The following is a 19,777-nucleotide window of genomic DNA, read 5'->3' on the forward strand; positions in this document are numbered from 1 at the left end:
GCGGCCGCGGGACCCTGTCCCGTGGGATGGACCCCTGCCCGGCCGCGGGACGCCACTGCTCCCTGGCCATCCCGGCTTGCACGAGCCTTGCGCTCGCACCGATTGAGATGCCAGGTGGTGTGAGCAGGCGCTGCGGACCCCTTTGGCCGAAGGAGCCCCGTTCCAAATGGCTGCCCTTGTCTCTAAGTGGACCCGTGTGGTTTTTTTCCAGCACTGAGCGTGCTGGAGCCCGCGCTGGGCTTTGGTTTGGAAATGCAGTGGTGGTGTTCACTTTTAAACAGGGAGGAGCAGGGTTTCCTCTTAGTTAAGTTTAGCAGAAACGACTAAGGCACCTGCATCCCCAACTCTCTCGAGGGTACGTGAGGAAAAAGGGTGTGGGGCAGGAGAAGCCCTGGCAGCACAGCCAGAGTTACCGAGGTTAAAGAGAGAGAGATCTGAAACGGTACTGACGCCTTGCCCAAAAGGTTTAGTGAGGTCATGGGACTTTCGGTGTTTTTCTTTTGTGCTGGTGATAACAGTGTTGTGATTAAGTCAGTATCACCCATCACGCAGAGCCCAGTGTACTGCAAAAGAGCTTTAAAGAACCAAACCCCCTATTGCTCCACGCTTTATTGTCATGTCAAACAGGAGACTTTACCAGTTAATGTTTGAGAGTGGACTTTGCCCCTCTATTTATAGTATGATTTCATCTCTCTAAGTGAAGGTAAACACCAGGAGAAGCCGAACAGCAGCATAGATACAGCACTCCACCTGGAGCTGGGGTGTCCTTAAGACTTTCATGGCTAAGTTTTTAAAGGTACAAAAGTGTGTGCATAAAAGTGTGTGCGTGCATGTGTGTGTGTGTGTGTTATGCAAACCACTTCTTTCAGCACTGTGCAGTACAAGCCCCCTTGTCTCATCTTCGAGCTCCGTACAAGAGGTTTACTCATCTGTAAAATGAACATGACAGAGCTTATCTTCCAGCTCATGCCAAGGATTGTGCTGTGTTTACATTTGCACAGCACAAAAAAAATTGCCTCGAAGGTACAGTATAATAAAAGGGAAATTAACCTCTTACTATCACTTCTTGCCATGACTCTCTTCTATTTAGTTCTTTCAATTTTTGTATTTACTTTTCTTCAAGTCAGTAATAGTTCCCCTCCTGAAACCAGGCTGACTTTTACACATACAGGTAACCTTGTGAGTTGCCTCAAGCTTAAAATAAAATACCCAAATGTCATCATAGGAGTCATTTCTGTCACAGAGATAGCACACCCGTGCTGCCACAGCATTTCCTGATACAATAATAGTAAGCATCACTGAGCTGCTCTCAAATTACCCCCACTTCCTGTGTTTTAACAATGATGTTACAAAGTGAAGATTCCTTAATACTGAAAACTACAACATCTATTATTAGCTGTGATGTAATACTGTGAATGTAAATTTCAAAGAGCAAAACAACAGCTTTTCATACTATGGAACTGTAACATCAATCAAGGATGCCAAATTAAGCTAAAAGACTCTTATATTAAAAAAACAAAACCCAAAACCAAAACCAAACAAATAAAAAACCCAAACCGTTTCTGTCCCTTAATGAAATAAAACATTTAAAAAGTGGTATTTCTTTTCAGCTTTCCTCTGAGGTATGATGGATGCAGGAACAAAAAAGGATTGACAGCAAGGAGAAGATTCAGGTTCACTTTTCTTGCTGTCAGCTGCCACGGCAGATGTAGCTTCTCAATCGAAAGAAGGCTAAGAAGGCTGCTCTCTTCTGCTGCCAGAGGTATTGTTGTGCTAGGAAATTTCCACTGCACGTGGCCATGCACGTGACACTGCATTTTGCAGCTGCTTTCATAGCTAAACTAGGGAATATTTAATAACCCCAGTAATATTAATTATTAAATTTAACTCTTTCCTTGTAGTTGCGTCCTTGAAACAGCCTATTACCATAGCATGACCTGGCAAATCATAAAACCTATTTATTCTATTCAGATTATTTGGGGAATTAAGGCTCTTAGGAAATATAGATCTTATATAGTATCAGAGTTATTTGCTCTACTCCCAACACATTGCAAAGTGCTTATTTCAGCAACTGTCTTAATGTATCTATTTTTTAGTGAGTAATTTGTCTTACAGAGGCAAATTAAGTATTATATGTAATTTGTCTTACCCAGTCTCCCCCAAAGACTCTCCAGATCTCTGGAGTCCACTATGTAATCCCTTATTGGTTTGTATTGAGCCTGTCACAAAATGTCTGTGACCTTAACATACGGCAGGTGTCTTAACATCATCTCTTTTTGGAAGGAATTTTGCATGTGTACATCTGGCTCCTCTGCACAGGAGCTAACCCTCTAACTTCTTACGTGCTATTTTTCTCACCGCGCTTTCACTGTGAATTACAATTGTTGCTCATGTTGTCATGAGCGCAGGGTGCCCAGAGAAGCTGTACCTCCCCCATCCCTGCAGGTATCCAAGGCCAGGCTGGACAGAGCTTGGAGCAACCTGGGATAGTGGAAGGTGTCCCTGCCCGTGGCACGGGGTGGGACTGGATGGGTTTTCAGGTCCCTTTCAACCCCAGCCAGCTTGGGGTTCTGTGATGGAATTTTTGGGTGAAAATGTGCATGCTTCCTCTGAGCAGTATCTGTACAAAAGGAGCTATTCCTAAGCTGTACGGCCATGAACATTTTAACACCTGACAGGCTCAAACACCAACTTGAGCTTTGGCATCGGAGTGTCCCCGGGGGTTTTGCATTCTGATAACATCTAAGAAGGTTTTGTCGAGCGATGGCCTTCGACAAACCGCCGTTAGTCATGAAGTGATGTTTGTTAGGGACTTGTTTCCTGATGATGGGGCAGGCCGAGGCCGCGGAGGCCTAGCATCACAACGTCTCCAGGCAGTAGGGACAAGGCGGAGGTGGCCGGGCGGGTTTCGGGGCTTTCCCGTCAGAGCTGCAGCACGTCCCTATCCCTTGGGGGAGCAGCAGCGCCGGCCTCGCCAGGCTCCCCGGCCACACCCGCGTCCGTCACCGCCCGGCCCGCCCGCACAACATGGCCGGTGCCCCTCAGCCCCGCCCCGGGCGGTGCCGGAACGGGCGGGGCCATGGCGGCGGCGGGCGGGCACGGCCGGGCCTGAGGGGAGCGGCGGCCGCGCTCCGCCGGCAGGTGAGCGCAGGGCGCGGGGCGGGTCGTGGGTGGCCGTAATGCCCCGGCAGCCCCTCCACGCACCCATAGCCCCTCCACACACCCGCAGCCCCTCCACACACCCGCAGCCCCTCCGTACACCCGCAGCCCCTCCATGCACCCATAGCCCCTCCATGCACCCATAGCCCCTCCATACACCCGCAGGCCCTCCATACACGCACAGCCCCTCTGCACACCCACAGCCCCTCCATACACCCGCAGGCCCTCCGCACACATCCCCAGTCCCATCCCCTTCCTCCACACCCGCACACGCCCATAGCTGTCCCACATGCATCCCCTCATACACACGTACACCGCACACAGACATACACACACTCTACACCCACACCCACACACCCCACACAAACCCCTGCTCACACATACACATCCCTCCTCCCCTCCCCAAACATCCCCCACCGCCCAGCACACACAGCCGTGTGTCTGTTTCACTCTTTAGCTCCTTTTCGCCCCTGACACTTTGGGAATCTTGCAGCAAACCCTCCCGGCCTCCTCCGATGGCATATGCGCATCAGCCGAACTGGATTTTTCAGTAATAAACTTAATGGTATTGTATTAATAATGAAGCACAGTTACATTTTGTGCTGTTAGAAGGAAGCAGGGCTCGCTGGGTCAGGTGCTGCCGGCGTGGCTTCAGGGGTGTTTTGCGGTATGAAAAATCTGCCATCAGCACCGCTGGCTGCTTGTGGTAGTGATACCAACCTGGCTGCTTTTGGATCTCAGCGCATGAATTTGTGCCGGGGCAAGAGGCCTCACCTTGGGTTAGGCTGCTGCCAGGCTTTGTTACATTTCCTTGCTGCCTCTGGGAGCAGTTTGGGCGAGGAAGGCAGTGTTTTGGAGAAGTGGCAGGCCTGCTGTGCCTCTGTCACATACCTACTGTCTCTTGAGTAGGAGCTCTGGTGTTCTGTGAAGGATTTGACTTACTACAAATATGTGGGCTAGGGCTGTGTTGGGCCTTCTTTGATGTTTTGTGAAGCTAGGGATCTCAGCTGACCAGAAGTTTGAATGTGTAGTTATTTTGTGCAATCTCATCAGGTTATCTAGAATACCGATTTACAGGTTAGAGGATTCCTGTAGAAAACGATACTGTATTAAAATGATATTTTTGAAAGTAAGAAAGTTTTTGGTACAGCCTAGTGTTTGTGGGTTTCAGTAATCAAGTTATGCAAAATTGGAATTTTCTGTTTACTGGCCGCTTAAACATCATCTGAGATAATCAAACTGTCTGCAGAAACCAAGGAAGAATTTTCAGTCTGCTATCCTTTTTTCAGTATTTTCAGTATTGCTATCCTTTCAATCCTCCTGTAGCAGGAGGGATCTGTAAGGCCTCAAGTTCCCAAAAGAGGAAAAGAAGTGCACTCTTGTAATTTTTCTTTTTATTTCTGGTAGAAGCTATTTTCAGTAGAAGTGTTAGAAGTGTTAGAAGGTAGAAGTGTTTAGCTTTGGTTTAGTTTTAACTCACCTTCCTCTGTGTGAACCGATCAAGGAGTCAGGTACCAGAGAAATGGCTATAGTGTTGGGGCTGAATTTTGGTGAACCTCATGGGGTAGTTTGGAGATGTGAAGAACATTGTTTTAAAGCCTTTTGAAAAGTTTACGTATTGGTTGGTTAATACTATTGTAGCCTTTCATGCATTTCCTTTTCAGGGGACAATTGTATTGCAAGCAGACTAATCCCTGACCTTTTAAAACCATAACAAGGTGGTGTGTGGTATTAGTGAGTCATTGATGGTGAGTCATGCAAACTTCAATACAAATAAATTAATGGCTTTATTTACTTTTGTTCTGGTAATATCTGGATGGCCCAGAGAAAGATCATGACCTTGTAGAAATCGGTGTTGTATAAAAGCACACGCATGCAGACAGTCCTGAGCCTTCATATACTCTTTTCTGTCTGTCTCTGTTTAAGCTTGATCTCAGATTGGTTTACCAACATAAATAAAAATAAGTGTGTCTTAAACTTTTTTAAATTGCAGTTTAATAGTAAACATTTCTGCCTTGTAGGATTTGACAGGATAAATTGTCTGTGTGGGATTATATGGGTTGTATCTCCCAGAAAGAAACAGCAGGGGCCTGAGCTTGGTGGCAGATGTACATCTCCATAGATAGTCCTGGAAAATGAAGACCCCTTGAATTCCAGTCCAACATGTTACATGCAGAAATTGCATTAACTACATTCATTAATTACAGTACTACATTTAGTAAAGGTGATTTTATGTTTTTATTTACCTTTCAATGGAAAAATGTGTGTAGAAGGGGCAGTAGATGGTGTTAAATGTGTATGTGTGATAACCCAGCTCTCTTCCACTCCTTTGCATGGTGAGTTTTGTTCTTGGGAGAGTAATGTAAGTAATAATAACAAATGTAGGGGAAATAATAATGTTAATAAAAGTATAGAGGAAAACCCCCCCATCGGGTCAGTCAGGTTGTGAGATGGGATGCCCAGAGAAGCTGTGCTATCTCCATCTTTGGGGTTTTCATAAAATAGGTGGGTAAAGCTCTGAGCAAACTGACCAGACCTCATAGCTAACCCTGCTGGACTTGCTGAGGTCCCTTCCAGCTGAAATGGTCAAGTGACCCTAAAAAAAGGCTGACGTGGGCAAGTGAGAGGTCTAATGTAGAAAGTGGCATCTGCTGTCAGGAGCTGAAGTGCAGTTTATAAGCGCTCTTCTAATGACCTGAGATTTGGGGAAATCCTCCTGTAAGGGTTTGATGATATCAGTTGCAAGGTCAATCACCTTACTGTAGTTCCCTTCCTTGGGGTACTGCAAATCTTAATTCTTGATAGAGCTCTTGGAATCATGGTTTCTTATTCTACAGTCTCCAAGTGATCCATATGAGCATTCCTACTTCAAAACAAAGCAAAAATGTATGTTCCTGAGTAAAAACAGTAAAATGTCTATGCTCCATGCTTGGTTCTTCAAAGATTACCCAGTATACAATAGGGGTTTCTGTCAGTAGTGTATTTAAGGGAAGACATTTGTTGTGTGTCTGTTTATAAAAGGTAGGCTGGCTGAGGAGTGTGAAAAGTCCCTGTAACCAGTGTCCTTGTGTGCAGTTGTCCAGCTGAGAAATTTGGGGTTTCAGTCTGAGCCTAGATGTTATTTTCCTTGATTTTTAAATTAATGTATTTATGTGAAAGGACTTTCTAGGTGCTACTTTTCTTCTGCTTTAACTTTCATGTATCCTCCCCTATTTTCAACCTCACATCTCTAAACTTTCCTTTGCTAACAGGTTGATTCCGCTTTAGGATCATGGCAGGAAAAGTAAAGTGGGTAACTGACATAGAAAAATCTGTTCTAATAAACAACTTTGAAAAAAGAGGATGGATTCAGGTGGCAGAAAATGAAGACTGGAATTTTTATTGGTAAGTATGCTACAATTACCAATTTCTTTAATCAATGTTGTGGAGGCTTGCCCTATTATCAGTGTCCAGACTTCTGTAATAAACTTTACTTTCCTTCTCCTTCATGATAACAATTTATATTCAGGCTAATTATTCAACATTTCAATACTGAGAGTGAATGTGAAATGAGATCAAGATTGTGTATGGTGAAAGGAGGAGAGTAAATAATCTAGCTTCTCATTTGATATTTGTGTTACGTAAGACCATGAAATGCTGTCCTAGAATGCAGTAATCCATTAACAGGCAGCAACAGTTCTCTTGAAATAAACCAAACAATTTATGATGTTCCTTTCAAATTCACCAGAATGGCAGTTTGTGCTGCCAAATGTACCCTCTGTGAACCAATTATTTAAATGGGCAGGAATCTAGTAATCTGCTCATGATCTTGGAATGCAGTTGGGAGAGTGGGGAAATACTCATGGAAATTGCTGTGTGACTGCTTGTATTGTTTTGGGTTTGTTGGTTTTTTTTCTTCCTGAAATAATAACGTAGCAGACTGGGGGCATTCAGGAAATATTCTTAAATTTTTACAGCGAGACATGTAATGTGGAAAATTCTTTGCATCTGTGTCCCTGCTCTTATCTTCTGTGAAAAATATAGTTGATAACTGATTTGATGACTCTGTCACTGCAGCGCTTTCATCTGGTATATAACTAAAGATCACAGGTCTTTTCATTAAGATCTCTTGACCAGTTTTCAAGCCATGTGTTTGAATTCCTTTATAGTCCAAATAGCAAGGCGGCAGCCAGTAGGAGGTTGGGTTTGTGGCTTTTTTGAACAGGAAAGGTGAGTTTCAAGAGTGTGGAGTAACAGATTTAGAAAGATGATTCTGTAGCATTTGGGTGCACTTCAGTAAGTTTTTGGCCCTGCTGGGGGTTGACCTGACTATCAACAAGCCAGAGTCCAGTGGGACCAATTTGTCACCTTCCTGTCCTCACTTCCTGCACCAATTTCAGTAGTGGTGGAGGGACTGATTAAACCTTCTGCAGGATCTCATTTGCTTTGTTAATAGGAGTTCAGGATATGTTGGATTGTCACCACAGCAAAATATTAAATATAAAAGAAATGAGAGAGAGAAAAGATGAAGGAATTGGAGTGAGAAGATTTCTAATTTGTCCTTCTGAAGTGTGTTTCTTGAGAGGAATCATTCGATGTTTGTCTTTGGTTTCAGGATGAGTGTCCAAACAATCAGAAATGTTTTCAGTGTGGAAACTGGTTACCGCCTCTCTGATGACCAAATTGTCAATCATTTCCCAAACCACTATGAACTGACCAGAAAAGATTTGATGGTAAAGAATATCAAGCGATACAGAAAAGAACTTGAGAAAGAAGGAAGTCCTCTTGCAGAAAAGGATGAGAATGGGAAATATATTTATTTGGGTATGTTGCTCTTATTATCAGCATTCAGCTTTTTTCTTAGGTAGTCAATAACCCAGAATTGAACCAGGTTTTTTGTGCATGAAATATTGAACCTCTAGAGTGTTATGACATTAAAGTGGCTACCTTGAAATGCTCTGTTCCTCTGTTGGGTTTGATTCATTTGGGGTTTCTTAAAAATTATTTTGGAGAGGGAAAATTGTGAGGTTAAAGCAGTTTGCCATTAGATTAGTGGTGAAACCAAAGGGCTCTGGTACTTCATATGAGAGAGGGTTGCAGTTTCTTTAATTCAGAGGTGAAAATCCATTGTCTTAATATCTTACACTGGAGCAAAAGCTAAAATAAAGTTTTGCAGAAAGGCTCTGGACAGAGCTGAATGAACAAACACTTCAGAGGAGAAATTTGGGAGAAGTTGGAGAACAAATAATGACTGCTAGAAAATAAAATAAAAAGAAAACCAGACCAAAAAAAAAAAAAGAAAAAACCCAAAACAAACTAACCCACCAAAAAAAAGAGACAAAAAAACAAACCCACAAAAAACCCCAACCCCCAAAACCAAACACAGAATAGGTCAGGAATGAGGAAAGTAGAGATGATTTGGAGGTCAGAAAGCATCAAAGTGAAACAGAATGCGGATATGTGGAGTTGAGTTACATCTTGGAAAAGTGAAATGAAAACACTTCATCCGTGTAAGAAAGCAGTTCTGTAAAGCTGGAGGAGAAGATAATCTAATAGCAAAAAGTGAAAAACGCTTTTCTTTAGGTTTCAGTAATCATCATAAAACTGAGTGTGGGAGCAAAGAATAGTAAGAGGTCACAATAAGATACAATAAATAAGAATAATGGGGCTTACATGGAAGTAAGAATTATACATCCAAAGGGGATTTTTGCCTGCACAGAGTACGATAAGGCCTGGTGAAAGTTGACATAGGAAATTGAGAAAAATTTTGATTGTTAAGTTGGAATGGTATCCAATACTCTAATTTCACAGCATATAAATGGAAGAAAAAAATCTATTCACATTATTTAGACTCTATTAATATGAAGTTAGCGTCATGCAACAATTTGCAGTTGTTTAAGTGAAAAACAGAATTTAAATGAGATAAAAAGCAACATGAGTCTTAATGATGGTGGATCATGCCAGACTGGAAAACTGAAAATACAGGATTTTTCTTTTTCAGTCTCTGTATGTCAATAGCTTTATCAGATACAGTGTCTCTAATTGTGGACCATTTTTTTCCCCCTTAACCCAGACTTTGTTCCTGTGACTTTTATGCTTCCTGCCGACTATAATCTCTTTGTTGAAGAATTCAGAAAGAATCCCTCCAGCACTTGGATTATGAAACCTTGTGGCAAAGCTCAAGGAAAAGGAATATTTTTAATCAATAAACTCTCCCAAATTAAGAAATGGTCTCGAGACAGCAAAACGTCATCGTGAGTTCTTAAAACCTAACCCTTTACTGTACTTTCTGTAATCAGGTGATCTCCATCAACATGCTAATTGTCTGATGCATGGGAAAAATATTCCATCATTATTATTGCTTTGTCATTTTATAGTTAGGTTTGCATTTAATCTCAGGTGTTATCTGGCTTCCTCCCTCAACAGGTTATAATACGACTTTTTTGGTGTGAGGAGGTGCACAGAGCTGTTCAGTTAATATTCTTTGTAAAAACACCTTCAGTGTTGTTGGGGAAAAACTTGCATAGAAAGAAAATGTTCTGCTTCACAGTATTAAATAACGAGAGGCAAGAGAAAAATCTTCCCCTCAGCAATTTCAATAATAGCTTCGTCTATATTAAATAACTTTTTAAATTAGTACAAAGAAAGAATGCATTTATATGAAATAAATGCATTTTCCTTTTGGAACACAGAGTAATACATGCCATGTTTATGAGCTCCTTCCAAATAGATGAAACAGGTTATCAATCTGTGATTTTCTCTGACCAGAAGTTTTGATGACACAACTAATGTTAAGTTTTTCCCTGTGATCACGTGACTGGCTGAATATCACTTGAGTATTTTTCCCCCCATTTGACTTGTAATCCAAAGAATGTCACAATTTGAAACTTATATTAACTTTTCACAGTGGTTTGCAATTGTGCACCAAACACAAATGCAAATATTCCAGCAGTACAAGACCTTGAATAAGGAAGGAAATGCACTACGTATTTTTTTTGCTTGTCTGACCCTTGCCAAGCTCTAAATCCTCTTGAAGGAAAAAAAGGCTGGCTGGCAGAGATGCATTCTTGCTCAGTGGCTTGCTCAGCTGCTGTGTGAATTTAAATGGTTAATTGATCTTGGTCATCTGTACAGTATTTTCAACTTTTTTTTGGTATGTAAAGCCTGATGTCAAGTGTTTATTATTAACCACCACAACCTTATACATTGTCTAAAAGACACAAGATTTCAGTCAATTCAAAATTTACAGAACGCTTCTAAAGAAGAAAAAGACTTCAGGGATTGTATTGTTGCAATTGTCATATTGTGAGATGTGATTTGTGTTTTTCAGGTTTGTGTCTCAGTCTTCCAAAGAAGCCTATGTGATTTCACTCTACATCAACAATCCCTTACTGATTGGTGGAAAGAAATTTGATCTTCGTCTGTATGTTTTGGTGTCTACCTATCGTCCCCTGAGATGTTACATGTAAGATTGTGTGTATTTATATTTTGTTTTGATGTGGTCAAAATAATGTTGTGCATGTTGCACAAAGAAGTTTAACCTGTACATGGTATCCTAGGATTCCCACTTTTTTATAGGGTTTTAACACATTTTATGTCCTTTCTTTTTTTTTGCATTTAAGGTATAAACTTGGATTTTGCCGCTTTTGCACAGTCAAATATACACCAAGTACAAGTGAACTGGATAACATGTTTGTGCATCTTACAAATGTTGCCATTCAGAAACATGGGGTAAGTGTACTGAGCTCTTAGATGCTCTTTTGTAGCAAGACTGATTTTCTTAAATTGTCCCAAAAACTCAGAAGAAAAGGGTTTTGTCATACTCTTCATCATCTCACAATTAAAATACTTCAACTTTCACTTACAAATAAAAAAAATGCAGAATTTAGAAATTTTAGAAAACCACAGATCAAAAGTGTGCAAGGTAATGAGTTGCAGCTCTCTAGCAGAGTGTGATATTTTCAGTATTGACTTATGGAAGCTAAGAGCAGGGGAGTTCCTCAAGTCTCATTTAAAGACCAATAAACTCACCTAGGAATTGAGCAGTGCAATTAATGAGCTTGGATCATGTGGGTATGTACTTTATAATAGTGGCTTAATAGCTCCTTCCTTGTCTCCCCTTCCCTCTCTCTTTCTGACATGTAGTTAATTCAGTTTCTTATTTCCAGCACTTAATCATCACAAGACTTTCCAGCTTCTTCCAGTGTTTCCCCAACATCCTGTCCCTGCCTTCCTTCTGTGGAAAAGAAAGGGAATGTGCAGTTGCCAGCTTGAGATAAATAAGTGCTGCCTGGCCATCTGGTGGCTTCCTCTTGCATGGACAAAGATGGAGCTCTGCCTGCAGAACAGCTCTGTCTTGTAATTTGCTGGTGATACTCATGTGGAAATATGAGGGCCTTGACAGCACTTCCTTAGGTCAAAGTAGGCTGAAGTTTGGCAGTGAGGAGGGAAGGTTAGTGGGGCAGGGGTGACAGGGACAGCTGGGGATAAGCTGCCACTGCCCAAGCCGTGTTCCTTCAGGGAAGACACTTGATAGTGATTGTCCTTTTGGTGTTTTTAACGGATGTCTCTGATGTACAAACCATGCCTCTGGTACAGTAATTAAAACTCTATTGTTGCACTCCCCAATGCCATAAGTTTTATCTTAATGGTATGGAAAATAAGTATGTAAGGACATAAACACACAGGCGCTCCTGATTATATTTATATGAATATACATATGCACTCATACACAAGGTATATGCAATATATCTTAAACTGCAACCTTGCTTGATGTGCCTTCTCTGCTACTTTTCCATAAGATGTGCAGTGTAGCAGAACTGTTCTTATCTGGATGTTGCTGTACCAAGAATGTGAATGATAATGTTGGTAGTTATAAACCAGGGTAAGTGTTCAAATATGGTCTTTTTCACTGTTACAAACATTTTATTGCTCAGGTGCTGACATGTCAAGTTCTTTACACACATTATGACAGTGTACACTTAGAATTACTTATGGTGAAAGCAGGTCACATACAAGTTGGAGAATAAATACTGGTGCTGTTGCCAGTGGCAGTGAAGATGTGAGGCATGTGGTACATTGCTGGTCTGGTTATTATTCACATATTCTCTACCAGTAAAAGAATGGCCTTCAAGATTTTTCCCAAATAAGAGAAGTGAACGTGGTGGTGAAGTCACTTAGAATAAAGGACAACAGAAATGGATATAGAAGTAGCAGCCTAAAAATGTGGAATCATTACTAGAATATTTGAAAAGCTTTTTATAAATGGTAAACCACTGATACCTGTTCAGTTTTGCAGAAGGGCATAAGAGAAGTTAAATGTAAAGCTATGCTATCCATCCTATTTGTTCTCCTGTTTTAGATGTGCCTGTAACTTTGGAGGCATTTAGACTACAGTTTTAGTCTTCTAAAACTGTACCTAATTTGAGCTGTCAATAATTTATAAAAATTATGATTAGATGCTAGAAAATACAGTTCTAAGCCATTATTCACTACGCTGTAATACAAACAAAACAATAATACTTAGTTATTTTCACTTTGTTCTAATATCTTTAATTAAAAAACAACTGTGGCTGTGTAAAGCTCTACCCAGTACAATCTGTTTTGATTTGAGTACTCGTTCTGAAGGGCAAAGAGGGTTGAAACTTTGATCTCTATCCCCTTGCTGGAATCTGGTCTCAAGACATTTTTTCCATGGAGCAAATCCCGGAAACCATGTTTCAGGTCTTTATTTGTACAGTCCAGTTTTCCAAATTTACTAATGGGGGAGCTGTAGGAAAAAGCGTAATGATAAGGTAGATAACATCTCTGACCTTGTCCTAGAGGATGACAGAATTTTTTCTTCTGATAAACTTTTTCTGCTCTATACATCCTGTGTTTTATAATTTAGCAGGCATACAATTATTAATTCTCAGAAATGCTCTGAGGAGAATCTTTATAAAGGGACAAAGCATTTGTCCTAAGTTTTACTTGAGGGCTGAACATGTGCTTTTCCATCAGTATGAACTACCCTTGCTTTGCTCTTTCCATTTAAAGAGAAATAACACAGAGCCTTGATAGCCTTTGAAAAGACAGCATAAGGTAACCTCCTGTTTTCCCCTGCTCAGTTTCAGTAACACTTAGTGGGTTTTTGTACTGAATTACTTGCAAAATTTAATTTTTAAAAACAATTCAGGTGTCATTTCACTGTGTTCTTGAATGTAACTGTTACCAGTAGCACTATTAAAAAGATACTGGGGAGCAGACAAGTTGTATTTTAAATGAATAAACACAGACAAGCCCTTTCAAGCGCTGCATTTTACAGCAGCTAACTTCAGTGAAATTCTGCTATTGCTCATTAATTGTCTTTTCCTTATCCCCAGAGGAGGAAAACATTCAGTTCTTTCCTTTCACATTTTAAAACTTGTATTTCCAAACCACAGCTCATTTGCTATAAAGCTGTCGAAGTACTCATTTTTTTCTTGTAAGAAAGATTGATTACTTGATTTACAGTGTGTGGTGCAAGCATATTACAGCTATAATAAAAGCAGTTCTCTATGTAGAGGGCAGTTAAAAGCTGAAGTCCTCATAAAGCTGCAAGAACAATTAGCCAGCTTTGTTTTTAGAGCAGTACTTGTACGTATAAGGGGACTTTTGTGGGAATGAAAAAAGCCTGCTGAACAACTTCAAAATCTTAGACTGAGTGAACTCCTTTAACTCTTCAGGATGATTACAACCACATCCATGGAGGCAAGTGGACAGTGAGTAACTTACGCCTGTATCTAGAGAGCACCCGTGGAAAGGAAGTCACCAACAAATTATTTGATGAAATCCACTGGATAATTGTGCAGTCTCTGAAGGCTGTTGCGGTGAGTACTGTTCCTGGAATGCTGCCAGCGATAGCATTCCAGCTGCAGGCTTCCCCTAACCATGGAAGTGAGCTTGCCATTAAAACCCATACATCTGTTTTCTGCTCTTTGAGTGGTGGTGTTGATGCTGATTTCTACAGTTCTGTTATCCCTTTATTTCTTTGAGATGAGGGAACTGAATCTTGGGTGGGTGAGTGGGTTGAGTTATCTGTGGATATTTGAAGGAGTGAATAAATCTCTTGAGGGCTTTGTGAACTATTTAATATGACTTGATACTGCCCTTGTGAATAGTATTAAGTTCTGCCAAAATGTATGATGTCATTCCAGCAATAACAAGTGTGTCAAAGAAAAAGTAATCTCTAGAGGACAATTTATCAAACAAAACCTAAGGCTCATCAGAGTTACATAATGTACTTTCACCTCTTTTATACACAAGTCAAGGAGTTATCTGCAGCAGCCAGTCCGCTGCTTGAGTGACTTTTCAGTGTTTGGGTGATAGGCCATGAGCCCATCACAGGGCAGGTATCACTGTGTGGGTCAGCTGGGGTAACTGAAGGAGCTCCTGTTGCCAAGGACTCTCCTGGTCCCAAGTACATCATCTTGTCATCTCTTTTGGGCTGGTCCTGGCACCATTTAGAGCTGAATCAGCTCACTTGTGAACTGACAATTACTACCTTGCTGTATTGATGGCTTAGTGTTCTGCCAGGGAGATAAGCTGAGTCATTGAAGGACCAGATGAACACCAGAATCAGCATGAGACAGGGACAAGGTCATGCAGCTAGGATTAGGAGGAGATGGGGAAGCATGGCTTAACCTGGCCTCTGCTGTGCAATTGTATTTGAAAATAGCTGGGAGAGAGAAGGGGTATAATCAAATGTTAGCAGAACCTTAAAAAAGGAAAAGTGTTGAGAATGATTGAGCATGAAATTTGTTTTTTCTCTTTCTGACAATGGCACATGTAATGAGATTCTTGCTCCTGCTTCCCTCTTTCAGTCGCTGAAGAAATGAAGAGCTTTCCTTATTAGTCCAGGAGAAAACATCTTACAAACCTTTTACAAAGTTTTCTCTAAAAGATCTAATGAGATTCACATAGAAGAAAAGTCTTCCCATGCCCATGCATACTTGCAAATGTTTAGCAGATGCTGGAAAGCTACTGGTTCTCTAGAGAAAGTGCATCTAAGCACAACTTGATTTTTGGTCTCTCTTGGTTCTGGGGTTATAGTTACCTTGAGCTAATTATAATGAAAAAAATATATCTTGTAATTGTTTGGCCTAAGATTTCTGCATAGTTACAGCAGCAGAATAAAAGAAACGTCTTTGAATAAGTCTGGTTTTTCCAAAGTTTAAAGAATTCACAATTATGTGAAGCTGTAAATTTTCAAAATTTTGTTTTCTCCTTTAAATACTGCTGTTACTTTTGCAAAGTATGAAAACACTTATTTTCACACAGGAAACGTAATGGGAAATTAGTGTAACTTAATACTTGGCATGAGTGCAATTATTAGTCCTGAAATACTTACATAAAACTTGGAAAAAAAGAGGCAATCCTGAACCTGCTAGTTACCAAACTTATATTTGAGTTGAAACACTGGAAGGTGTTGTAGAAGATTCATAATGTCATCACATATGATTTCTGGCAAAGAAAGTGTGTATTTAGGTCATTTACTGAATAGTTGATTTTAATACGTATTACTGTCTTCTTTCTTTTTTTTTTATTTTTTTCCCAGCCTGTAATGAATAACGATAAACACTGCTTTGAGTGTTACGGATATGACATTATCATTGATGACAAGCTTAAGCCCTGGCTGATTGAGGTAAAGTTATATAAAATAAAGGAAAAAACTTCCTTCTCATTTCGCAGAATGAAACGAAGTAGATTTCAATGCAGTCTTTCCTCCTTTTAAACAATGTTTTTTGTTTATGGGGTAAGTGGATTAAGAAAAATGTTGGAAAGTAAGAGAGGTCGTGTGATAACCAGGCTAGCACGTGCTTTTCTTTCCTATTTGTTTGCTGTTTCTATTTGTTTGTGGCTTTCTGCTTTGTCTCCTAAATCCAGTGAATCCATACAATTGCACTTCAGGGCAGTCTGAATGTTAGCATCCCTGTTAAACACTGTATCAGTAGCTGGAAAATGGGGATTGACTTGACGGAGGATAACATCAAATTTAACTTTTAAATGCTGCCATGGCCTTAATTTTATAGGTTGAGAGGAAACAAAAGGGGGAACACAAAGCATAATTTGGATATTTGGAAAGCTTTTTTATTTTTTACCTAAATATCTCTTTAGGGTATTAACTTTAGATCTGTACCTTCACTATAAATTTTATCTGTCCCTCTTCCTTCTCAATCAAATTAAAAGTGTACTTCATTAAAAAAAATCTTGTTTTTTGTTCTGATACCACTTCTCCAAAATAAATGTGGAACAAAGATATGTTAAGTGAATCCCACATTTAATTAAAACAAGGTACAATGTAGTGCTTTGAATAGACAGCACTCTCCAGCTCTCAATTTAACAGGGGAGAGCTCAGAAAAGAACTTAAATAAAACTTGTTTACCTAGAAGAGAGCCCCAGATTTCTGTGTATAACAGCTGTTCATGGAAACTGGGCAAATTTTAAGCACTCAAATGTGCATGTAAACAGCAAATTAACCAAAAATTCTGTCTTGTCTGATTCACCCTGGTGAATCTCATCTCAACAAAAATCTTCAGGCTGACACTGCAGACACTTAACTGTATGGTACTTTCCTGTCTAAGTAAAAAGAAAAATGCCCAGTGGGGAATTCCTTCTAGTGCCTGAGGAACTGAAAGATGTGCTTTGAGACAACAAGTCTCAATTTCCCTTGTGGTACACACAGTCATCACTCATGCTGTATGGAGAACTATACACCACTCCAAAACCTGACTCTGACTGTTTTTTCCTTTTGTAGGTTAATGCTTCCCCTTCTCTTACTTCCAGCACTGCTAATGATCGCATCTTGAAGTATAATCTTATTAATGACACACTCAACATTGCTGTGCCTAATGGGGAAATCCCCGACTGCAAATGGAATAAATCTCCACCAAAAGAGGTTCTGGGCAATTATGAAGTCTTGTAAGTATTAGAAATGGTTTAGATAAAGGCACCTGTTTTTCTGTCACCTCATTTTTTGATGTGTAATGTAGACCAAAAAGATAAGGTGAACTTCATTCTGATGTGAAAAAGGGGCACAAAGTGCCACTTCATTTCTTTGGAGCTGCAATAGCAACATTGGAGGTGGGAGTGCATTAAAGCAGAGTTCTCTTGCCTCATGTCCAGAGAGAATGTTGTCTGATAAGCCCCTGCTTGCACCTCCTGATCTTGCAGCAGCTAGAATTGAGGGACAGAGCCAAAGAGAATGTTTGTCTTCTACACGTGCAGAACTTTAATTACATTTAGGGCGATATATAGATGGTACTTAAACCATTAAAATAGTTAGTTCTGGTTTAAAAGTTATTTGATACAAAATTTCAGTTCATAGAAATAATGCCTCTTGAGTCCTGTAATTCATGAATGTAATAATAAATAAATAAATAATGAAGTTGTCAGATATTTTTAAATTCCTTGGTCTGTATTATGAGGAGATAAGTGAAGGAAGCTGAGATTTTTATACTGGAGTGTCTGCAAGATTTATCTAGGATTGATTGGTCTTAGGCAGAAGAACACTGATTTAAATACCTTGTTGCCAATACAGTTTCTCATCTTTTTTGAGAAAATTTTTGGATCGGTTCTCTAGCACTGGTGGTGCAATTGCTCAGTATGTCAGAAATGCACTTTATGTACATAGCTGATCCACTAGTTCATACTAATTTGAAATACTCTTTCTATATACTAATATACTCAGTTGAATATAAGTGGTCTGAGCTAGGATTTAAGTTTTAATGAATGTTACATACATGGTAGCTGTGAACACCTATGAGACAGTATGACTAAGTATATATTATGATTGTTCTACAAAATACTATAGCATTATCTTTTGTTAATTATAATTACCTATCTACAGCCAAATTGTGCTTGGAATTTGCCTAATAGCTGAAAGGTCAATATATACTGAGGTTATCTGAGGCTATAATGGATTTAGATATTTACAGAACTACTCATCACTGTGGTTAAGTGTTACCAAATACGTGTCATCAAATGCATTTTATTTGATCACATGGCTGTTTAGTTCATTCTTTCCCTTCTCACTCTCTGATGCAACAGTAGAGTTTTAGCACTGCAGCTAACAATCCTCTCTTTGAAGCAACAGCTCAGGAGTTATTTAAACTGGCAGCAGTCTGATGTTCTGCTTAACCACAGACCTGCATAAGTACAGGGGAAATTTCCCAAGCATGAAATTTCACAAACTCAGGAGTTTAACTAAAGCTGCCAGATGACTTGTTTCTTTCAAACAGTGGCTGAAGGTATTTCAGATGATCTGTATTGTAAAATCACACATATTTCACAGGATCACAGCTGCATGTCATACTATGCATGCATACAGCTGTGTGTAGAACAGCTTGTATTAAACTCCAGTTCTAGACAGTAAGCAAAACAGAATAGACAACTAGAATCTAGAGGACCCACTGTAGTTTGTGTAGCAGGATGAGGCACTGAAGGCATTTTCTCGTCTCCAGGTACGATGAGGAGATGGCGCAGAGCGATGGGCCTGATCGTGAGCTGCGGGGTCGTCCTGGGCAATCCACTGGGGTCAAAGGAAGTCGTGCAAGAGATTCAGGAAAGCCTGTACTGACCACCTGGAAGTGATGACAGAAAAAACAGCTGCACTCTTGGTAGGAAGACATCAAGAATAACTTGCAGTTTTAGGACAAATTGCTATGTTTTGCTATGTTGCATGTAGGAAATACTAAAGAACACAATACAACCTTTGAAAAGTGAAACAAACACTCAAAACCTAGGAACTGGACTGGGCGTATACTGACCTGATTATTATTACAACAATACATACAGAGTGTGTATGTATATACAATTATGTTTATATAATTTGTATAAATACTGTCTCAATAATTATTAAGAACTTTCTTTGTAAAGGTGACAACTCAAAATACGCATTCTGAACGAAAATCCTTGCTGTTCTGGATAGTATTTATTTCCTATAGTAGCCTGTCCTTTCCTGCCTATAATAAATGAGCTGTGGTTTCTGTAAAAGGGTGATAGAGGTAAGTGTTAATATTTTCACAATGATGGTTCAGATTCTTGTAGTAAAAGAAGAGCAACTGGAAAAAAACTAGCAGTACATGTACTTGAGGCTGTTGTCAGTTAATGCAGCTAATGATTTATAACCAGGATTAACAAATTGAAAAGCAAGTCTTTATATGCTGAGGGTTGGGGTGTTTTTATTTCCTTTAAGTGTTCTGAGCTGCTAACACTTTAAAGGTAGGAAGCTTGATGGACTGAGGGAGTGTTTCAATGGTATATTGATGGACTATTTCACTAGCCATTAATTTTTATTTTGAGAGAGTGCACATCTGTGGAAATCAGACAGAACAGCCAGATACTGTGATAAATCTCATTGCTTGAAGCTGATGATAAATCTTTATTTGCACCAGAATCTCTCAGTGTATTTATGCATGTATATAAGTCAAATCTCTGTATATTTTTGTATATTTTATGTACACTTTAAGAAAAATACTGTTGCACATGGCAAGCTATTTCTGGTAGCTATGATAACAACAGTTGTGATGATTAGCTACCAAAACATATAGAGCAAAAGATAAAAATGGGTTTTTCAATCTTCTAACAGCATAGCATATAAATAAACTAGTTGGGTCTGTGA

At 39.9% G+C, this 19,777-nt stretch overlaps 1 protein-coding gene across 8 annotated transcripts; it reads left to right on the forward strand.

The window, feature by feature from the left end:
* Positions 1-455: 455 nt before the first annotated feature.
* On the forward strand, positions 456-19,777 carry TTLL1 (TTL family tubulin polyglutamylase complex subunit L1). Of its 8 annotated transcripts, XM_085049001.1 has the most exons (13): positions 456-796; positions 1,611-1,762; positions 4,824-4,907; positions 5,181-5,383; positions 6,411-6,543; positions 7,754-7,962; positions 9,212-9,392; positions 10,469-10,603; positions 10,761-10,869; positions 13,842-13,985; positions 15,713-15,799; positions 16,913-17,076; positions 18,618-19,777. In XM_085049001.1, the coding sequence occupies exons 5-13, from the start codon at positions 6,431-6,433 to the stop codon at positions 18,745-18,747; spliced, it is 1,272 nt and encodes a 423-aa protein (XP_084905127.1). In that variant the 5' UTR covers positions 456-796; positions 1,611-1,762; positions 4,824-4,907; positions 5,181-5,383; positions 6,411-6,430; the 3' UTR covers positions 18,748-19,777. The 8 variants fall into 8 exon arrangements, with proteins under 8 accessions (XP_084905127.1, XP_084905130.1, XP_084905124.1 ...); XM_085048998.1 differs by lacking the exon at positions 5,181-5,383 and having other exon boundaries at positions 457-796; XM_085049002.1 differs by lacking the exons at positions 456-796; positions 1,611-1,762 and adding an exon at positions 3,015-3,141.

This window comes from Lichenostomus cassidix, chromosome 1Aa, assembly GCF_008360975.1.
Source record: "Lichenostomus cassidix isolate B80296 chromosome 1Aa, HeHo_3.0, whole genome shotgun sequence".
NCBI classification, from domain to species: Eukaryota; Metazoa; Chordata; class Aves; order Passeriformes; family Meliphagidae; genus Lichenostomus; species Lichenostomus cassidix.